This window comes from Lates calcarifer, linkage group LG16_LG22 (assembly GCF_001640805.2).
Source record: "Lates calcarifer isolate ASB-BC8 linkage group LG16_LG22, TLL_Latcal_v3, whole genome shotgun sequence".
Lineage (NCBI taxonomy): Eukaryota > Metazoa > Chordata > Actinopteri > Centropomidae > Lates > Lates calcarifer.
In genome coordinates this window covers 1,332,438-1,351,559 of record NC_066848.1, presented here as the reverse complement: position 1 = coordinate 1,351,559, position 19,122 = coordinate 1,332,438, and the positions used below count along the sequence as shown (strand labels likewise).

Sequence of the window (19,122 nt, the reverse complement as noted above, 5' to 3'; positions counted from 1 at the left end):
CCATCTACTGGCCATCACACATTAACATGCAAAGAAAAAAGAAGATGCAATTCAAAGGTGTGTAGAATTTATTACAATTCCACCATCATAAACAAAAAGCAGCAATTACAGAAATATGTACAAGTCTATAAGTCATTTAAAATACTTGTGACAAGTTTCAGGTACCAGTTTCAGCTTGGCCCCATGTTCAGTCTCTGTAATGCTGCTTCAAGTGCAGTGCTTCCCCAGGCCATTATTTTTTCTTTACACTGGACACCACACAGATCAGTTCTCCACCAAAGCCTCTTGACGGCTACAGGTCATGTGAACAGATCCTCTCGGAGGAGAGTAAAAACCAGCGCCACCTGGAGGATGGGAGTCATCGTGCCGAGCACTAACAGCTCCTGAGCTCAGCAGCAGTCACCAGTTTGTGCTATAAAAAGCCAGAACGCTGATGACATCCTGTGGTTTTTCTCCAGCGCGCCTGGCACTCTCGCCCCCGTTTCCTTTTGTCATACAAAAACATGTTTGTATTCATCAGTCAGAGAGGTGTTGACAGGCGTGGCTGGGTACAGCAGTGCTTTTAAGACTTTGTGATAGGGTGAGGGGGGGTGAGAGAGGGCAGATAAGGAGGGTAACGGCATCTGAAGCTGGTAACACTGTATACTCTGGCAATGCAACGTGAGAGGAGGAGGGCAGTGAGCTGTAAAAGTAGCACCTGGTGCTGTAGCTATAAAGGAAAACTATAATTATGATACAGAGAGTAACATCACTGTGTACAGTGGTGAGGCTGCTCTGAACGGATACAGATGATGTAAACCAACACTGGCGCTGTCTGGGTGCTTTGCTCTAACAAGAAATTATGGGATGTCTGACAACGTTCTGAAACATCAGAGGAAAATGTTCCAACACTGTTGCAGTAGAACGCTCGATCTCAGAGCAGTAAAATATAGATGTTTTATTTTGGCTGTGTTTTAGCTATTGCTTTGGGTCATGAACTGTTAACTATTAGCCATCAGTGACTCTTTATAGTTAGCCAGGGCTGGGGGTCTCAGGTTCTGACCAGGTCCGGCATGGTCAGCACATGGGGGCTGCGTCGGGATCGGGGGGGGGGGGGGGTCGTACAGTGCTAATGCAGGGAGTGCATGAAGCTGTCCAGGTTGTACTCGGTGTCGTACTGCTGCTGGTCCCATAGCTCCCCCAGGCCGTCCAGCACAGACTTCATGGAGGCCTTTCCTGAGGTCGACGGCGTCTGCTCGCCCTTCTCACCCTTGTCGTCCTGAAACACATTTAGCCATGAGCGTTCAGCCATGCGAGCTCACAGACTTTTCTTTTAACAATGTCTCCTGATCGACTCATCTCTTAGCTAATTTAGTCACTAAGTGATGATCTGACAAACACTGAGTATCTGTGTGAATTAGCGTCTCTGCTCTATAGAGCTCTGGTAGTTGAGGTCATGCAATCCCAGCATGCAGCAGTCAAAATCAAAACACCGTCATGTTGGCAGGAAAGCACACTGTTCAAATTACTGCCAAGCATGCCGCTGCTAGCAGCTAACTTGTCTCTTCGCCTGCTGTATTTATAAAAAGTTAACATGGTGTCTGGGAAAAGCAAAGGGGAGAGGATTTTATCAGATTCCCTACGATCCTGAAAGACGACAGAAAAGGATTACAGGACATAAAACGAGCAGAAGAAAAACAGAGTGATGGGAAGCTACAGGCAACGCTTCCTGACTTTAATATCTTGTTTATTTTTCATGCTTTTATTGTGATTTCTAACGGTTCTATTTTCATAAAAGGCGTTTTAAACCGACGCACTGTGGTGTGGATTTTGCAGGGCTAACTTGTCAGAGGAGGGAAAGTTGATCAGATAATTGTAGAGGTCTGGACCTGGTGTCGACTCAGACTGTCTCAGTACTTGTGAAGGGCAGACTGGTGGTATTTTAAGGGTCAGTAACGTTTAATCTGTCAAGTTGTGATAGATCGTTCCATTTCTGGGGATTTAAAGTGTGAAGTGAACTCTGGCGGCTTGAAATCGGCGCTGGTGCCATTCATTTTTACTCAGGCAATGTAATCAAACCGAGTCATGTGGCGCCTGGAGCTCTACTGCTCTGAACTTTGAAGATATATTGCTTTCAAATGTGTTTTCTTATGTTATTCTTTCTGCTCTCAGTGAGGGAAACCTTTGGTTACACCATAAGAAGCTGAAGGAGACCGTCGCCTCCTTTACACCTACTGATAACCAGTATATTTAACAGCATGTGTACATAATGTTTCTGAGATTATTAATGATTTCATAGTTACTGTGTGATCCATTTTATTTGTTTTTGTTGGATAAAGATGTAACCACTGAGCTTCCATGGTTAAAGTTTTTATCAGATGAACTTCCTAGAGTTGTAGCCTGTCTGATGCCTTTTAGCACCACAGAGAGAACCCACAAAGTAAAACTCTGTATGACCTGGACTTTCAGCTCCCTGACATCTGTCCCGCAGACAGAAACACCTGGAGGTCTCACCTTGTCGAGAGTGAAGAGGTTGAGGAGCTGGTCTGTGCCCATGCTGTGCAGGCTGGTGTTCTCTTGGCTGATGACGGTGTTGGCGATGCTCATCTTGAATTTCTGCAGACCCATTATCTTCTCCTCCAGCGTGCCTCGTGTGATCAGCCTGTACACGTTCACGACCCGTTTCTGCACAAAGCAAAATGAACATGGACAGGATGTATGAGACGTGTAGCTCAGTCTGCAATGACACACAATCCGAGACTGTTCATTTAATAATCTATCACATGTTGTGCTGTGTGTGCTCTGTTGTCTGTGTCCTGTACTCTGTTGTATGCTAGTGCATCTGACAGCAGTCACCTGTCCTATCCTATGGGCACGGTCCATGGCCTGCAAGTCCCTCATGGGGTTCCAGTCATGTTCCACAAACACCACGGTGTCTGCACCTGTGAGGTTCAGACCCAGACCACCAACATGGGTGGTCAGCAGCAGCACGTCAATGGATGGGTCATTGTTAAACCTGAGACACAGAGGGGGAAAAAAAAGCCAAAAAAAGAAGTGAACTTTGGTGGAAAGGCAGAGTTTTCAACCAAATTTTAAATGTGTTGATAAAAAAAAAGCGAGTGTATGAATGAATGTACCGACCTGGAAACGATGGAGTGGCGCAGCCCGGCCTGCACGCTGCCGTCCAGCCTCAGGTAGGTGACGCTGGGCAGTTTGGGTTTCAGCAGGTCGTGCTCCACAATGTCCAGCATGCTCTTCAGCTGACAGAAGATGAGCACACGATGCTGGGCCACCACCGCCTCAGTGCCTCCCTCTGATCCTCCTCCACCACCAAGACCACAGTCCAGCAACAGCTGAAGAACACAGGGTGGAAACAGTGAATCATCAGAGACACCATGAGCAGACTTAGATCCTTCATGAAATTGCCTTCCCAGCACATTACCTGTTTGAGAGCGGAGAGTTTGGGTGCGTGCTGGATGTCCCGCAGGCTGGAGTTTTGACTTCCCAGCTGCTCGGCGATACGTTTGTACTCTGGATGCTGCGGAGTCAAGACCAAGCTCGGGTGGTTGCACAGCTTCCGCAGGTACTGCAGAGCCTGAGAAGATGTGGATATGAAGGAGAATGTAACTGTGCAAGATAAAGACAGAGTTTACATCTGCTCTGTAAAGTTTATCAGGGTTGTTTTGTTTGTCTTTTGCACACGGAAGGAGGAGGGAAACGTATTCAACACCTCAAGGATGCACTAAATCCATTTCAATGAGTAACACTGGATGTAAACACGTCGTCTGTTTACACAGAAACTCCACAGAGCACCTTTAATTCTAGCAGGTTTACACTGATTCCCGAAAGAGAGAAACCTTGGTACCTGGAAGACATGACCTGTGGCCTTCAGCTTGGGCTTTTCCTCCTCTTCTGTGGAGGCCGTAGAGATGCTGTCCTCCACGCTGGCCTTGGCTCGAGACTTTGCAAAGTCTTCGTACAGCTGAACCTGCAGGTGGTTGAGAAAGCAAACCAAGGTTGTTTACACTGAGGTTGTGTGATTATCAAGTTGTATCGCACTTCCAAAGTTGCCCGATCCTAACATTGAACTTACATGCAAGGTCTTTAGCTAGTCACTATAATTACAACCAATAGTAAGAGATATATAAGCGGAGGCACTCAGACAAGAGGTAAAATACGCTTGTCCTTTCAGTGCTAACAGTGACAATAGTGTCCATTAGATGGATGTTAGGGGCCACAAGTACCTGAAGAGGACTCAGGTTGCAGTAATAGTCCTGAATTATTTTAGGAGGAAGATCCTGAAGGACATCCTCCTTCATCCTCCTCAGAAGGAAGGGCAGCACCTGCCGATGTAGGGCCTCCATCGCCAGAACACCTGCAGGGTCACCACAGTTACTTAAGCTTTTTAGAACAAATGTGATGTTAGGAATGTTAGGAATGAGAGACAGCTAGCTGACAGACCTGCTTCCTGTTCCCGTGAAGAACTTTTGGCGTCACGGCTGGCCAGGATCGGTTTACCGTAACGAGCAGCAAACTGCCGCTCTGTCCCGAGGAATCCCGGCATGAAGGAAGTCAAACAACGACCACAGCTCGAGGACGTTGTTCTGGGGACAGGACGGTGAGGAAAAATATTAACGCTTCCACTAATAAACATACATGGGAAGAGCTACAATCTCATTTGAGATCAAAGATGGCGTCTCACCTGGATGGGTGTTCCTGACAGGATGACTCTGAAGTTGGCAGCCAATTGCTTAATGGCTTTGGAAAGTTTGGTTTTCCCATTCTTGATGACGTGACCCTCATCAAGGATACAGTAATTGAATTTGATATTTCTGAAAAATTAGAAGAGACACTTTTAAAAACAGGACATCTAACTCCCAAACATAAAAAACCATAACAGGAATAATACTCACCTAAAAAAGTCGATGTCATTTCGTACAACATCATAAGAGGCTACTATGAGATTGTGCTTTTTCACTTGGTGTTGCAACCTGAAAAAGTAAACACACATTAAATAAAACTTCTCCTGGTGTTCAGGTTTGAAAAATAAAATAAACTGAGACCATGAATCACTCTCTTTCCATTCCCTCACCGCATTCGTTCAGTAGGAGGCCCAGTGTAATGCAGCGGGTTGAGGTATTCTCTGCTGCAGAACTTGCCCACTTCGTCCACCCAGTGGCCAGTCAGTGTGGGAGGACACACCACCAGGGAGGGCAGGGGGCTGCAGTCTGCAGCCTTAGTCTTGGCATATTCCTGAGCCCTGAGTAGACATCACACACAGGGGCTGAGTCCTAACAATGTTGTACTATGATAAAGTAGTTAGTGACCCTCTGTGAGCAGCTGCATATAAAAACTGTTCTCCACAGACGTGTCTAGAGGAAACAGACATGTGAGCGATGTTTCTTCTGAAAGGTTCAGTATGTCGTCAGCTGACAGAGGAGCTGAGTCAGCGTGCTGACTCTGTACAATAGAAAGTCAAACAGTACTAACAGTAATGGAGCTGTTTGGACTGTGTACCTGAGGTAGTGATCTCCTGCCAGGATGCAGATGGATTGCAGCGTCTTGCCGAGGCCCATGTCGTCACACAGGATCCCGTGCAGCTTGTATTTGTTCAGGAAGGACAACCAGTTCACTCCATCCTGCAAGACGAGACAGAGACCAGCACTGAAAATACCAGCACACACAAATCTGCTCACTGAAACAGACATAAAAATAACAGCCCTATCCATTTTAACTGCGGTTGGTTTCAGGGTGACATTTTCTCCTGAGTCAGTTAAGGGTGACTTGTTGAGGACCTGGCAGCACTGTGCTGCCCGACAGTAGTAACAATGGGAGTAGCATTTAAACTGGACTTCTGCACTGCTCCATTAAAGAGATGGATGGCTGGTCTCAGCAGAGCTGCCAGCAACCAACATTTCTAGACAGAAGCTGCACACATGCCCTATCTCCATCTGACTGGTTTAAATTTACTCAGGAAAGCCATTTGTCGTCAGTATCTCTGTTGTCTACATCTCCAGCCTGCAGCACTTGAAGCAAAACCTCATTCCTGAAACTTTCAGTCCAGAGGTGCAGAGGCAGGTGGTTCCAGGAGTTGTTTAAATGTGTAAAATCACAGGGTGTGAATCTGTCATCTGCTGCTTTAGGGAGGCATCAGAGTGAAGCCAGAACACCAACACACACCTGCTGGTACTTCCTGAGCTCAGCCTTAATGGGCACAGGGATCTTGTAGTTCTCCAACTTTCTGCCATCAAGCAGTTGCTCCAGGAAGTGGCGTTCTCTGGCTTTCTGGCGGATGAGGTCAGCAGACATGGCTGGAGGGTCCGGTATACCCGCCTGGAAGTCGAGAGGAAAAATATTAGCTTCACTCTCCACGATGACATTATGAAATTGAGTGAGTGCCTGGTGTGTTCTGTCTGCACTTACCTCCAGTGGCAGCAGCCGGATGAGTGTAGCGAAGCACTGTGTGGCCATGAAGCGAATGCTGTCGCTGGGGTCGCTCATACGGCCCAGAACCGGCACAACCAGCAGCACAATATAGGGCACGATGTCCACATCCAGTTGCTCCATGACACCTGGTGAGATGCTGGTCAAGGAAACTACTGCACAGAAATAACACAAGTCTCCACACCTTTCTTCATGCCAACACTGGAAACAGAGTCTGAAGAGAAGACGTGGAGTGAAGGATACAGGCTAAAGCCTCGATGGCTCCCTCCTGTTTGGTGCAGTCGTCAATAGCAGCTAACCAGGGGAGTACACACTCAAGGAAACTGTTCATGGTCTCCAGCATGGCTATCTTACTGAGCACGCCCACACAGCGTGCTGCCATGTGACGCACCGCCGTGTACGGGTGCTGCAGGCAGGTGAACAGATGCGGCAGGTGCTCCAGTAGCTGGAGAACAACACAAAGAGAATCCTTACTGCTGGTAAATGAGCTTTCTGAGACTCTGTGATGGTTGAGAGGTATGACAGAGAGTCAATCTCACCAAAGGTTTGAGTTCAGAAGCCATGGCTCCGGCCATAACCTCCAGAACCTGCAGAGAGTTGACCAGCTCCTGGGCTGCAGTGTCTCCTCTCTCCAGCTGGACCTGCCTATCTACAACACACAAGAGACACACTGATTCAAATTTTTGTTCTTCAGGCTCTGAGCTGCAACACTTTCAGTTGGAAATAATGGGTATCACATTGAAAGTGTCAAGTCTCAGCTTTTTTTGTGAGAGAAATAGCCCTTTTAACACATAGCACCCAAATTGCAAGGGTTCAAAAGTAATTGCATGCTCGACTGATAAATGTTACTGCAGCTGTGTTTCGTTTCAACATTAGTTCATGCACTAAAGAGCTCAGAAAAAAAAATCTCCCAGGGGAGAAATCAGATGTAGTTGGTTTGCCAAAATCTTCAGCAAGAAAATGTAAAAATGGGCTGGTCGACTAAGGAGAAGAAGTCTTACAGATGACCAGAAAATAATTTGCAAGGTGAAGAAAAAGTTCTTCATAACTGCACGGCATGTTATGTTCCCCAGGATGTGGATATCCATGTCTTTCCTGAAGAGAAACCTTTAGAGGTGCAAGCCCTTGGTAAACTCCAGACACAGAAAAAGATAGTGATAATGTTCTGGACCAGTGAGGCAAAAATGATCCTCTATGAAGAAGATGGAAAGAGAAAAAGTCATGTATGGCTGCCACAGGGTGCTACGTGTTTGAAAAGAGCTAAAACTGAACTGTTGATTATTGCTGATACACAAATACTTTCATCCAGTTAGGATCCAGAAACAGTTTCAGTGCTTCCTGCTATGAATCATCTCTAGATAACAACAGATTTAAACTGAATTTTGAACCTAAAATGATTCAGTTAGCTGCATTCAAGTCCACTGAAAAGGCCAAAAGTCTACAAACAGACTTGCTAGAAGTAACTTTTTAAGAGTAAGATATTTCTGTTGCAGATTTAAATGTGATTAACCCGGTCAGCATACCAATTCTTTGATTTTCAGTCACCACTGTCCTCAGAGGTCCCACTGTGTTCTCCCAGAGGTACGGCAGAGACTTGGTGAGGTTTGTACCAAAGTGTCTGGCAACAGTTGTTAACGAGAACTCTGCCCCTCTTCGCTGAATAAGAAATGGCTTCTTGCTCTAAAACGGAGCAAAGGGGAAATAAAAGAGTAAACAACTTGTGGTCTATGTGGAGTAAATGTGAGGTGAATGTTCTGTAGTAACCCTCTGTACCTCGTCATTATCAGTGCTGATGGTGCTGCCAGGAGGCAGCTCCGTGGAGGGGGGCTTCGGGGCTTTAGGGGCTGGGCCTCTCTTACTGGTGATGGCAAACGCTGCCTTTTGGTGACGGTACAGTGTGATGATGCCGCGGGTTTTGTTGACCATGTGATGCATGCCGTCTTTCTCCAACCCACCACCTAATAACATGAGACGTAAGAGAGAAGCGTGGTCAACAGAATGCATTAAAATGACTGAAAACATGCTCAAGCTTCAGCAGCTCGTACTTTTGGCGTTTTCCTGTGTGGGGGGTACAGGGCAGGCAGACGAGGGTGTGACCGAGGAGTCCACGCAGGCCGAGGCACAGAGGTTTTTGATGATCTTGGGGTTGGGACACGGTGAGCGTCCAGCACACTGCTGTAGCAGCTTGGCTATAAAAGCAGCAGCGTAACCCTGAATCAGGGTGTTCTCCTCTCGCTTGATGGCCTCCATCAGAGGCCTGACCAGCGGGTTGAGCTTGTCGGGAAGCACCTGGAGGTTAATGACGGCGCAGGCTGTGAACATGTGCACGCGCAGATGCAGCTGCTGCCACTCTGCGCTCGTCTCCATCACCGTTGCCTGAGCCTGCTGTCGTTTACTGTCCAGCGCCTGCCACTGTTTAGACTTCACATTCAGGCCTGCTGTTGACTCCGTAAAGATGGTAGTTACCTAGGGAACAAGTGAGAGGAGAAAGTGAGTGACGGGAATTGGAGCAAATCGGTTACAGAGAGCAATATCTATTAACCTTTGGAGCTGAGAATCAGCTGGGTACCAAACCATTAATACCAAAGCTGTCAGCTCAGGAAATGAAAACCTGGGCAGGAAACAAATTATAGCTGGACAATATGGAAAACCTGCCACGATAATAGCAGCCAAATACCATGACAGCTTAATGTGATGGTAATGAAACAAAATGTGTTGTTTTTTTTTAGTAGCTGTGTGACTGGTGGTCTGCCCAGGACTATTTGTTCCAGGTAGCTGTGTAATGATGTGCACATTTTCTTCTTTCAAGTTATTTTATTAACTTTAAACTCCAAGTCTTCTGTGTTTTTGATGATTCTTTAGAAATGACATTTGCAGACTCACCAGATCATTTGCTTGGTCAATGGTGAAAACGCTACAATTGAGGCGGTCCTGAAGGTCTATGTGGGCATCAGCCAGCAGCGCAATAAGCTGTTTGCACTCGTTCTGCATGCGCGTGAAGGGGATGGCGATCTCATCATAGTACAGCTGCTCAGACAGAATGGCCAGAAGACGAGGGTGCACCATGGATGACACCACCTGACAGTCCTGAGAGAGAGAAATTGGAAAAGGTAAACCGAGGTATTTGGCCTCCAAGTGCACCGATTCTGTTATGCTCATACCACATCCAGAAGGTGTTGAATTTGTAATGATTCAAGAACAAACAAACTCAAACTCAGTGCCTGCGCTTTTCACCTTCTGCAGTGCAGCCCACTCACAAAGCACCAGAGCCACAGCTATGCGCTGCAGGGCAGACTTGGAGTTGAGGTGGAAGAGCAACAGCTGGCCCAAAGACTCAGCTGGTCGGATCTCCTGAGATGCAGCGTTGAGCTGAGGGTCACAGATACACCTACACAGAGCCCCCAGCAATCTGGATACAAAAAGAGACTGTTAGCATCTTTAAAAACCATTTATCTGGGAACTCGTGTTTCTTTTTCCCCTTCTAACGCAGCAGTCAAAACTTACTTGGCAGCCATGAGACGAGCTCGAATCACCACATAGTCCCTCGTCACTGGGTCGTCTGTCACAGTCTCTGCACCTGCGATATACTCCTGGACCGTTTCCTTCACCTGATTGGTCCCCTGACGTGCCTTTGTACCAGCCTTATCCTGTTGCATCAGCAAAACATTAAACATCACATTTAAATTAAATGGAACTCCACATAATTTTCATGTGGCTTTATAAATGCAATGTAATAAACAGCTTCTCCTCCTCTGTTTAAAATACAAGCACGATGAATCAGTTTGATGCATGCGAAGTAAAACTGTTCCTGTTTCTAACTTGCATCTATTCTCCCTCAGCTTTCAGACACACCTCATTAAACCAACTGGCTATTAAAAGGTACTTGTTGGGTTAGAATGCGACTCCTCTGCTGTATTTTTATAGCTACAGCTCCTGACTGAAACATACAAACAGCTACAGGACTCCTCGCACACACAATAAATACAATACGGCTGAGAACAGAGGAATATAAGAGTTCAGGTCTATATTAAGCTGTGAGGAGAGAGTGAAACCTTGGAGCGGGCTTTCACTTCCAGCAGCATGTTCAGGTCTATAGGAATGTGTGAGGCCTGCATCATGAGGCAGAGCCAGGCACCCATCCACGGACAGCTGGCTGCTACCACGTACTGCTGGGGGGCCTGAGACAGCAGCTCCATCCACACCTGCACACAGGGACACACATCAGCAAAACAAAGCAAAAACCAAAAGGTAACTGATGTATGAGAAAAGAAAAATGAGAGAATGCAACAAACCTTTTGGATCAGTTCAAGGATTTCCTCGTTGCTCTCCAGTATGCAGGACTGGAAGATGTGTCGGAGCATATCTTGTAGGATGGGGTTGATCCACATAGCACAGCTCTGAAGAACAAAATACATGAACAGATACACAAATATCAGCTGGGATTCAGTATGTAGAAACAAATATATTACATGAATGTCGTGTTTCTCTTTACCTGGTCTGCTTTAGACAGCAGAGTGAACAGTGTTTCCAGTGCTGCACGTCTCACTGAGGATATAGTGTGTCTCAAGAACGGCCACACCCGAGGAACCAGGACTGTTAACGACTGCTGCATGCTACAGTGAACAGGGAAGTGTATCAGTGTAAATACACAATCAGGGAAGATCACGCAAGATCGCCACAATACATCGTTATAAGGACACACACTTCACCTCTGCTTGAACTCTTAAATCTGCTGAGTTGTCGAGATACATCATCCGACTCTGAGCTTTTATGTAAATTAAGTTCAAATGAAGTTCAGAGGAGATCATTTGCAACAGACAAAACTGATTATCTCCAACATGTAAAGCTGCATTTCACGTCACACAGTTGCATGTCTTCTCATCTATTGTTTAACTGAACAATGGCTGAATCTCTACCTTTATGTACTGGGCAGATCTACTCTTTGATCTAATGAAGTGGCCACTGAATAACAGACCGTTAAAAGAAAAGTGTATGCCCTGTTTTATAAGCCTTTTTATAACCTCCTGGGAGCTGGATGGACACGGTGACGAGCTGTAAAACGTCACTGTTACATCTGAGTTGACGCTGGAAGAGGACAAGGATTCACTGACTTTATTCCTTTTGTCCTTTATGCTTTCATCCTGATGCAGTTTGTGGTTGAACAGGTTGGTTGTGTTGCAGCACAATTTGTTCTTGATTAACATCACTTTCTCTAAATCTGAAATATTGAATGATGGTCTGTTTCGAGGGACCAGCTCTTCACCTTCTGCTCCAGACATTTGATTTTCATTTTGCTCATCTGATGTGATGTGCAGCAGTTTTCTATGAGCGGAGCACGTATTTAAACCAAATCATCTCTGAGTTTCACCACTCTTCAAAAATCAAGCAGTATCATAGTATTATACGACCTTCCGAGACTGACCTGCACTGTCGGACCTGTGGATAGGTGAGCAATGAGGACAGCAATGTCATGATGCTGTTGGTGGAAGCAGTGAGGTCGTCCAGGTCTAAAAGAGCATCCCATAGTGTGTTCACTATGAAGGGTACCTGAGAGACACAGAATTTTACAACTAAATTAAGATCTCTGTAACGAGGACAGTATGAAAAATAACCACCCAGAGGTGACACACTTCAACAGAGACTGAAAACTCATCTGTTTTGCCTCTCTGACCTTATTGGGCAGTAGCTGAACCAAGCCTTCCACCACAGGGATGAGGGCTGCAGCTGCCACGGCTCGGACATCGTCGTCTAGGTCCTGCAGGCCTACAGTGATGGCAGGGAGCACCCGGGGCAGTAAGACGGAGATCAGGTCCTGAAAAACACAAAGGAACAGACAGATGAAGATCATCTCTGACATCCCTCCGCAAGAAGCAACCTAAGCCTCCAGACCATAAAACAAAAAAAGCTTTTCATCCACACAGATATTCTCCTACTCCACAGCTTGTAATCATGACCATATGGCACTCAAATCAAATACAACCCTGCTACGCTTATTTAACAGCTCATCATGTAGACAAAGAACAGGTGGCACCTGTCGGACAGCCAGGGCATATTTGATCCCCAGCAGGCCTCCATGACGGACCTCCCACTGGTCTTCTTTAAGCAGCTTCAGCAGGACGTCTACTGTCATGGAAACACCGGTTTCATTCATGTAGCGAAGGGCCACGCCGAGCGTCTGGGCACACGTCTCCCTCACAGGAGCCACCACCTGGAAAAGGGAGAGCGATAGCAGAATAAATAAAAACACAGGGGAGATAAGCTGTGATTATACATCAGTGAGTAACATTCTGTTCAGGCTTACTTCATCAGATACAAAATCCCCAAAGCGGTCCAGAGCGAAGACACAGAGTAGCCGGATGACCAGGTCCTCTATCCATTCCTGATGCTGCCGCGACATCTACAACAAAACATCACACAGTTCACGTCGTGTTTTATTCTCACTAAAATGTTAAAAAGCCTGAGGAGGAGGATAAAATACCTGTTGTACAGTGCTGCCCACCAGCTTCCCTCCCCCAGCTCCATGGGACTTCAGGATTTCTCTGAGACCCGTACCAGCTCCATGACGAACCTATAAACAACCACATATTATATTTCATACTTTGCAAGGGTCACATAAATGTATTAAAAAGGTTAGTGCTTTGTAGGTAAATTAAACTTAAAGAAGGCTCAATAAAAATTGTTTTAAGTAGTTTTTTAAAAATGTTTTTACCTCCCATGAAGGATTGAAGAGGTCGTTACAGAGCTCCTCACAGAAGCTTTCCAGAGGCCACTCATTTGTCTAAGGGCAACACAGAGACGTCAGTTACACCTTTACAGCGTTTATACACCATCACATAGACAAGTTATAGCCTGACTTATGACAGACTCCTCACCTCTTCTAAAAGACTCGAGTTGTCTGGAACGTTGTCGATTAAGACTTTATGCTCCGTCGCCGGTTGGTCGATAACTACGTTGGTGGTTTTCCTTCGTTTCTCTTCGGGTTCACCCTCAAAACTGTCATTACTAAAAGACAGAGCGATCACAAAGAAAATCATCATTCTGTGATGTCTTAAAAGATCTAGATGATGCATGACCGTAGTCAGACATGTTTGTAGGTACACAGCATGCACAATCACACCTCTTTTCGTTTGGATCCATGTCTCTGGATCGCTGTTTTGCCACTAGTTTAGCCATCCTCTTCGCCTTGTTCTTCTGACGACTGCTCATGCCTGGCCGGAACTCTGAGTCAATCAACTCAGCAGCATGAATAGGCTGAAAACAAAACAGTGGGGCTGATTATACAGTTTGAAACATTCCTGAACACACTTCAGATGCACTACAATACAGAGCAGATTACCGAATGAATCATTTAACAAATTAGTTCTCTAGTTCAAAACAAAATAAATCTAAGTGGTGGAAGCTGCTTCAAGTAAACTAACTAGGTTAACTACATTCTCCCTGCCAATTCATGCCCAAGTCATTTTTATAGTTACTGTACTGGACTCTCTACAAGCACATACTGTTCACTGTCCTGTGCTGTTACACTGAGCAATTTAAAGTGTGTGCAGCCTTTCACTACAGAAAAAAGGCACACAGACTTGGAAGATATAAAAAGGAGACAGGAACGATCCAAGACAAAAACTGGAAAAATAAAAACAACGCCAAGGTTTTTGTTCATAATAGGCTGAGAAAAAACTGATTCACCAAAAAGACTGTCAGGTCCAGAGAGAAGATGACAGAGTAAGCATGACTGTAATACAGCTTTTCTGAGCAGATATCCTGTTCAGACAAGCCTTAGTGCTGCAATGAAAAAGGTGTAGCGTAGCATAATATGTTGCGAGTCATATGTGTGAGTAGGCACTTCTCAGCAACTGCCTCTGTCACTGTGGAACAAGCTATAGCCTGCCTTTCCTGTCTTCACTTTAATCAACTTGGCCAGATAAGTCAAGCCTTCATCGCTTTCATCCAAACCGACTGACAAATGAGGGACACAGCTCGAGCTTCAGGGCAACACTCAACTGCTGACAGAAGCAGTGACAACAGGCGCCCACTCAAACTTCTGATTATCTTCACCTGTGTTGAACTTTATCATCCATCCTTAGTGAACCAAAGTACACAAAGTGCATGCTCAGAGAATCTGCTTCGTCAAAGCTAAGAGGCTAAAAATGAGACCCACTACATGGTTCCGGGAGCTGGATCCAGCTGTGGCTTTGCTTCCATGGGCTTTGAGCCCAGTGGGTTGACAGGTATAGTCGAGGTCCTCGTCGTTGAAGAGCTCCTCTGTGTCCATGCCGATGGCAGCACCCATGTCCAGACCCAACTTCTTCTGAAGAAGCTTCCTCTGGCGAGCAAGACGTTCCTTAGGATCCATCTCACCTGCGAAGACATGACAGAATGGAATATTGATTTTGTGTATGCGAACAACAGAGTGTCACTCTGGAGCTAAATGCAGCTAGGTGGCAACATGATTAAAGATAGGACCACAAATAAATACAGGAACAGCATCATAAATAACCCTGAAAGTCACCTAGAAGTGGCTAAATTTAGTAAACTTCAATAGAACGGGGCACCTTGAATGAGAAGTGAAAATCAGTTCACAGAGATGCGACTACTGGTATAACAAGAGAACGCAGGAAAAGACAATGAGACAAAATGTTCAAATTCAAATGAGGACGAGCAACTTTCCTTGTTCAAATTGCATTCAAATTCATGGAAATGTAGCTCAATGATATTTGTGTTTACGTCAGAATCAGGTCCAGGAACACGGTGCAAACAGTCATCTTATTTTTTCTGTGTGTGTGAGAAAGTGTAATAGTATGAATGTTAAACAATAAAATAAACACTACAAACCAGTTTTGTCATCCTGCAGCTCAAACTCAGCCCCAGCAGATCCCAGCAGAGAGGCCCCATGTTTGAGTAGGCGAGAGATGTCAAAGTGGTAGAAACTCAACCGGTCACAGGAGGAATCCTCTGGAGATAAGTCTTCACAAGACTCTACATGAAATAAACAAGAGTGTTGCATAACTGCACATTTGTCCCTCTAACTACTTAATGACTCTGAGGCCATTTGTGCACTAATGCAGACGAGGCATCTTTTCCCTGTGGTTAAAGCCTTCCAATTGGGTACCATGAGTGGTCTAAGAGAAGACGCTCAACAAAGCTGGAGATCAGTGTTTAATGCAGCTTCCTGAATCCCCCAAAAATTTAAGAGGATATGAGTATTTCAATGAACAAGCCTCACCTTCTTTAGGCTTCGGGGGCGGGTCCCACTCAGGAATATTCTTCACAATGGCCTCTACAGCTTGGCCCGCTGCTATACGAGTGTCCCAGTTGGGACTCCTTAGGTAGGTCAAGACCTTGTAATTGACAGAAAATAGATTTCATTTACTTACACATGCAAGTTCAACTGAAACTGTCCGACTTATAAAGAGACAGAAAGAGAAAGTGAAATGGACAACACAAAACAGAATAGCACCCTTGCTTTTTGCCCCTTTTGTCAAGACATTAGAAGGTCCTTTTTGTGACTGCAAGGACTTTATAACATGTTAGGACAATGACATATCATATACGCACCTTTGATAGGAGGTTATTGAGTTCATGTGGGTGGAGTTTGACCACTTCTCCAAGCTGCTGGGCTGCTGCTTTCCTGGTTACTGGTGTTGTTCCAGTGTCAAGCAGGATAAACAGCCGATCAAGTCTAAAGACAACAATGAACAGCACTGAACAAAACAACATCCTGGTTCCTCTTCTCCAACATTTGATGTCCTGCTGTGCAGAAACCACTTCCAATTATTGAATCATAAAACCAGAATATCTTGGTTAAATCTTTGAACGTGTACATCAACTTTTACTCCCCATAAACTCTAAATAAATAAACACATTGATCAAATATGACAAGGGAACACGTGGATACATGGATAAACCCATTATGTATTATTAATTGTTTGGCTTCGCACCATGGCAACCTTTACAATGATCCTGGTCTTTCAGTGAGGTCATTAGCGGTCTATTAATAAAGTGGAGTGGATTAGGGATGTACGGGGCGTGAACCCAGGTACCACTAATACTTAAGCGTAACTACAGGGGAGTCTACTTTGCTATGCAAACGAGGACCACTGACACCACGTGGAATTATCACAACAATCACACCAGCTAAGCACACGTCAAAACTAGTGTGCTTTAAAGTGACTTAAAAGATTTACGCATCAAGGACAGGATGCAAACTTGCAACTTGACAAGCTGGTGTGTTTAAATGTGTGCTGAATAAACTGTGTCACCAAGCAGGGCTCCTGTTCCGCTTACTGAATTTATTATCACTCTGCACAGCTAACCACCTAACGTGACACAACTTCACAATAATGTTAATTAGCTTGTATTTATCAGCAGAGCATCAACTGAGAAAAGCGAAACACTTATATGGGAGATTAATTTTACAAACTGAGGCTAAACATGAGTCCAAGCTGATTATGAACCCAGTTAGTTCCCGGCCTGTAAACCCAAAGCCACGAGTAGAGACTATAAGTTACCACCATAACGTTACATCTGTTAGCTAACTAGCTGCAGTTAGTCGGCCGTCGCCATGCCATTCTTTGCCAAATCAAAAGCTAGCAGGTATTAGCAAGTTAGCTAGCTAATTGTTAATGGAAGTCGTATAAAAAGACAGAACCGAGTGAGTGTAAGTGAAAGTTAAACTTACCTCGAAACAGCCATGGTCAAAAATTATACGGCCTTTCGCGTCCCGCATTCAACAGGCGACCGGCAATTTGAGGCTTTCCCCTCTTTGCTGTTTAACGTTTCCAATGCGACAGATAACAGTAGGTGAAGTCATTAGCTAGTTAGCGGCTAGCTAGCTAGCTGAGGCCCAGGCTCTCTGCTTGTGACCACCCCAACTCTGTCTACCGAAGAGAGTGACTTCACCGCCGATTCATGGCTTCAAAGTTGTCCCTCTTTGTCTCTTCGGTATCTTCTCCCACGAAATATCGCCGAGTGCCACACGCATATCAATCTATAGCTCAAGTTACCCTTCAGAACTCTTCGCGTATAAATATTTTAACCTTATAAGATGTAAAGAGTTATTTTGTTGCACGTTGAGGGCGACCCAGAAGACTGTTCTTATATGAGGAGCCATCTTGCATTTATTCCTTCCTCCATAGCAGGCGGATGCTGATTGGCTAGAAGCAGCGGGGAGAGCCAATCAGAAAGTACGTTAAAAGAGGAAACGAGTGGAAGGGGGAAAAAAACGAAAAGGGACAGTTTACATTTTTTCCTCATTGATGCTCCATAGATTGTTGCTTTTAACGTGACTTTAGTTGATCCAGAACCAAATATTAACTAATTAAACGATGTGTGCTTGTGTATACGTTCGTGTATGTGCAAGACAGATTTTATTTAACCGCTATTATCTGAATTACAACACTGGAACTCTATGTACTAAATTTCTTTAATTGATTTTACATTAATTTCACAATACTTTTCGTTGTGTGTTTCCTACAATTACACTTGAAATTGAACCCTGAGCTTCAGGTAATAAGTAATTTAGCTTCTCAGTTTCAACAAAATGGACATGCGTACTCACAGGTTAAGAAATTTTGTTCTAGAAACACCAGCAAAGCTTAACCATGCTCAGTGTTTCAGATAGCTGCTGTTTAGGTGGTGTTTACCAGGATTAAGCAGCAGGGCAAATACACAGTTGCAGTATTTGCACAATGCAAATTAAGTGTGTATTTTAATTTGTATTTCACACACACACTTTACAACTGTCTTTTAAGTTTATGAGATCATATTTACTCAGTTCATGACCTCTAACTTTTCCATATGGCATTCATAACCTAACAGGTCAGGGTTAGAGTAAGCTACAGTATATGAGTACACCTATTATGCAGATAAAATTTAAAAACAGAGTAGCAGTATACAAGAGTTTTACTCGTTGAAATGTTAAAAGGAAAGGAAAGAAAAGAAAAGAGGGTATGACTTTATCTGTGACCTCTGTCAGGCTGTCCTCATAATATTTCATGGTCTTTTAAAGTGGGGGACTTTCATATTATAGATTTTATTTCTTACTCAGATGTTTAAGTATCCTGTAGGAGGAGTCCTATTTTTCTGCCGTAAATCTGATGATTGAAAATCACAAGTGCAGCATGACCTCTATTATTTGAAGATTTATTCCTTCTCTTCCTGCAGGTGTTTGGTTAATTCACAGACCAGGGTTGAGCCAAGGTCTGCAAAATATCCTAAATAATATTATTGATTATAAAGTTAACGGAAATAAAACCACGTAACTGTTGTACGGAGGAGGGAACATGTGATCACACAGTGGATGAACATGAAGAAAGAAGAAGGCAGGTTTTGATATGACAGAGTTGCATCTAATATCTTGTATATTGCCATGTGATAGCATCACAACAGTTGCATATTAGAGATGATTTTATCACATAATGAGCATCCTGTCTGTTTGCAGAATTTTGGTTATGAAACATTGTTATGCAATATCTAAAATAAGCACAGGGCTTTTGCAGTTTGGAGTACTATGTGTGCTCACATTTAGATTACAGTAAATCCTGTTTTATCTCTTCGGGGCAATAGAATCTAAACGGGTTACAAAGGACTGTGAAAGTCATTTTGACTTAAATATTATTAAAGGATCAACATTCTTTTTTTAATGAGAGACCAACATGATTAGCCTGTTTTGTTGGTTTCGGTATCTGTTTTTTTATATTTAAG

The 19,122-nt window shown here is 44.5% G+C and overlaps 1 protein-coding gene across 1 annotated transcript; it reads right to left on the bottom strand.

Moving 5' to 3' along the window:
* Positions 1-50: 50 nt before the first annotated feature.
* btaf1 (BTAF1 RNA polymerase II, B-TFIID transcription factor-associated) lies at positions 51-17,536 on the bottom strand. Its single transcript, XM_018681080.1, is given in 39 exon segments — positions 51-1,258; positions 2,494-2,664; positions 2,836-2,995; positions 3,121-3,332; positions 3,422-3,574; positions 3,845-3,967; positions 4,224-4,354; positions 4,441-4,543; positions 4,545-4,583; positions 4,682-4,811; positions 4,893-4,970; positions 5,072-5,239; positions 5,497-5,618; positions 6,160-6,312; positions 6,403-6,551; positions 6,667-6,868; positions 6,963-7,072; positions 7,947-8,103; positions 8,197-8,381; positions 8,469-8,889; positions 9,307-9,510; positions 9,658-9,832; positions 9,928-10,070; positions 10,476-10,625; positions 10,716-10,820; positions 10,916-11,036; positions 11,846-11,970; positions 12,095-12,235; positions 12,455-12,631; positions 12,725-12,820; positions 12,902-12,991; positions 13,133-13,201; positions 13,296-13,425; positions 13,541-13,674; positions 14,579-14,778; positions 15,253-15,396; positions 15,644-15,758; positions 15,976-16,099; positions 17,099-17,536. Coding segments are annotated over 39 exon segments (5,574 nt in total). The 5' UTR covers positions 17,113-17,536; the 3' UTR covers positions 51-1,108.
* Positions 17,537-19,122: the final 1,586 nt, after the last annotated feature.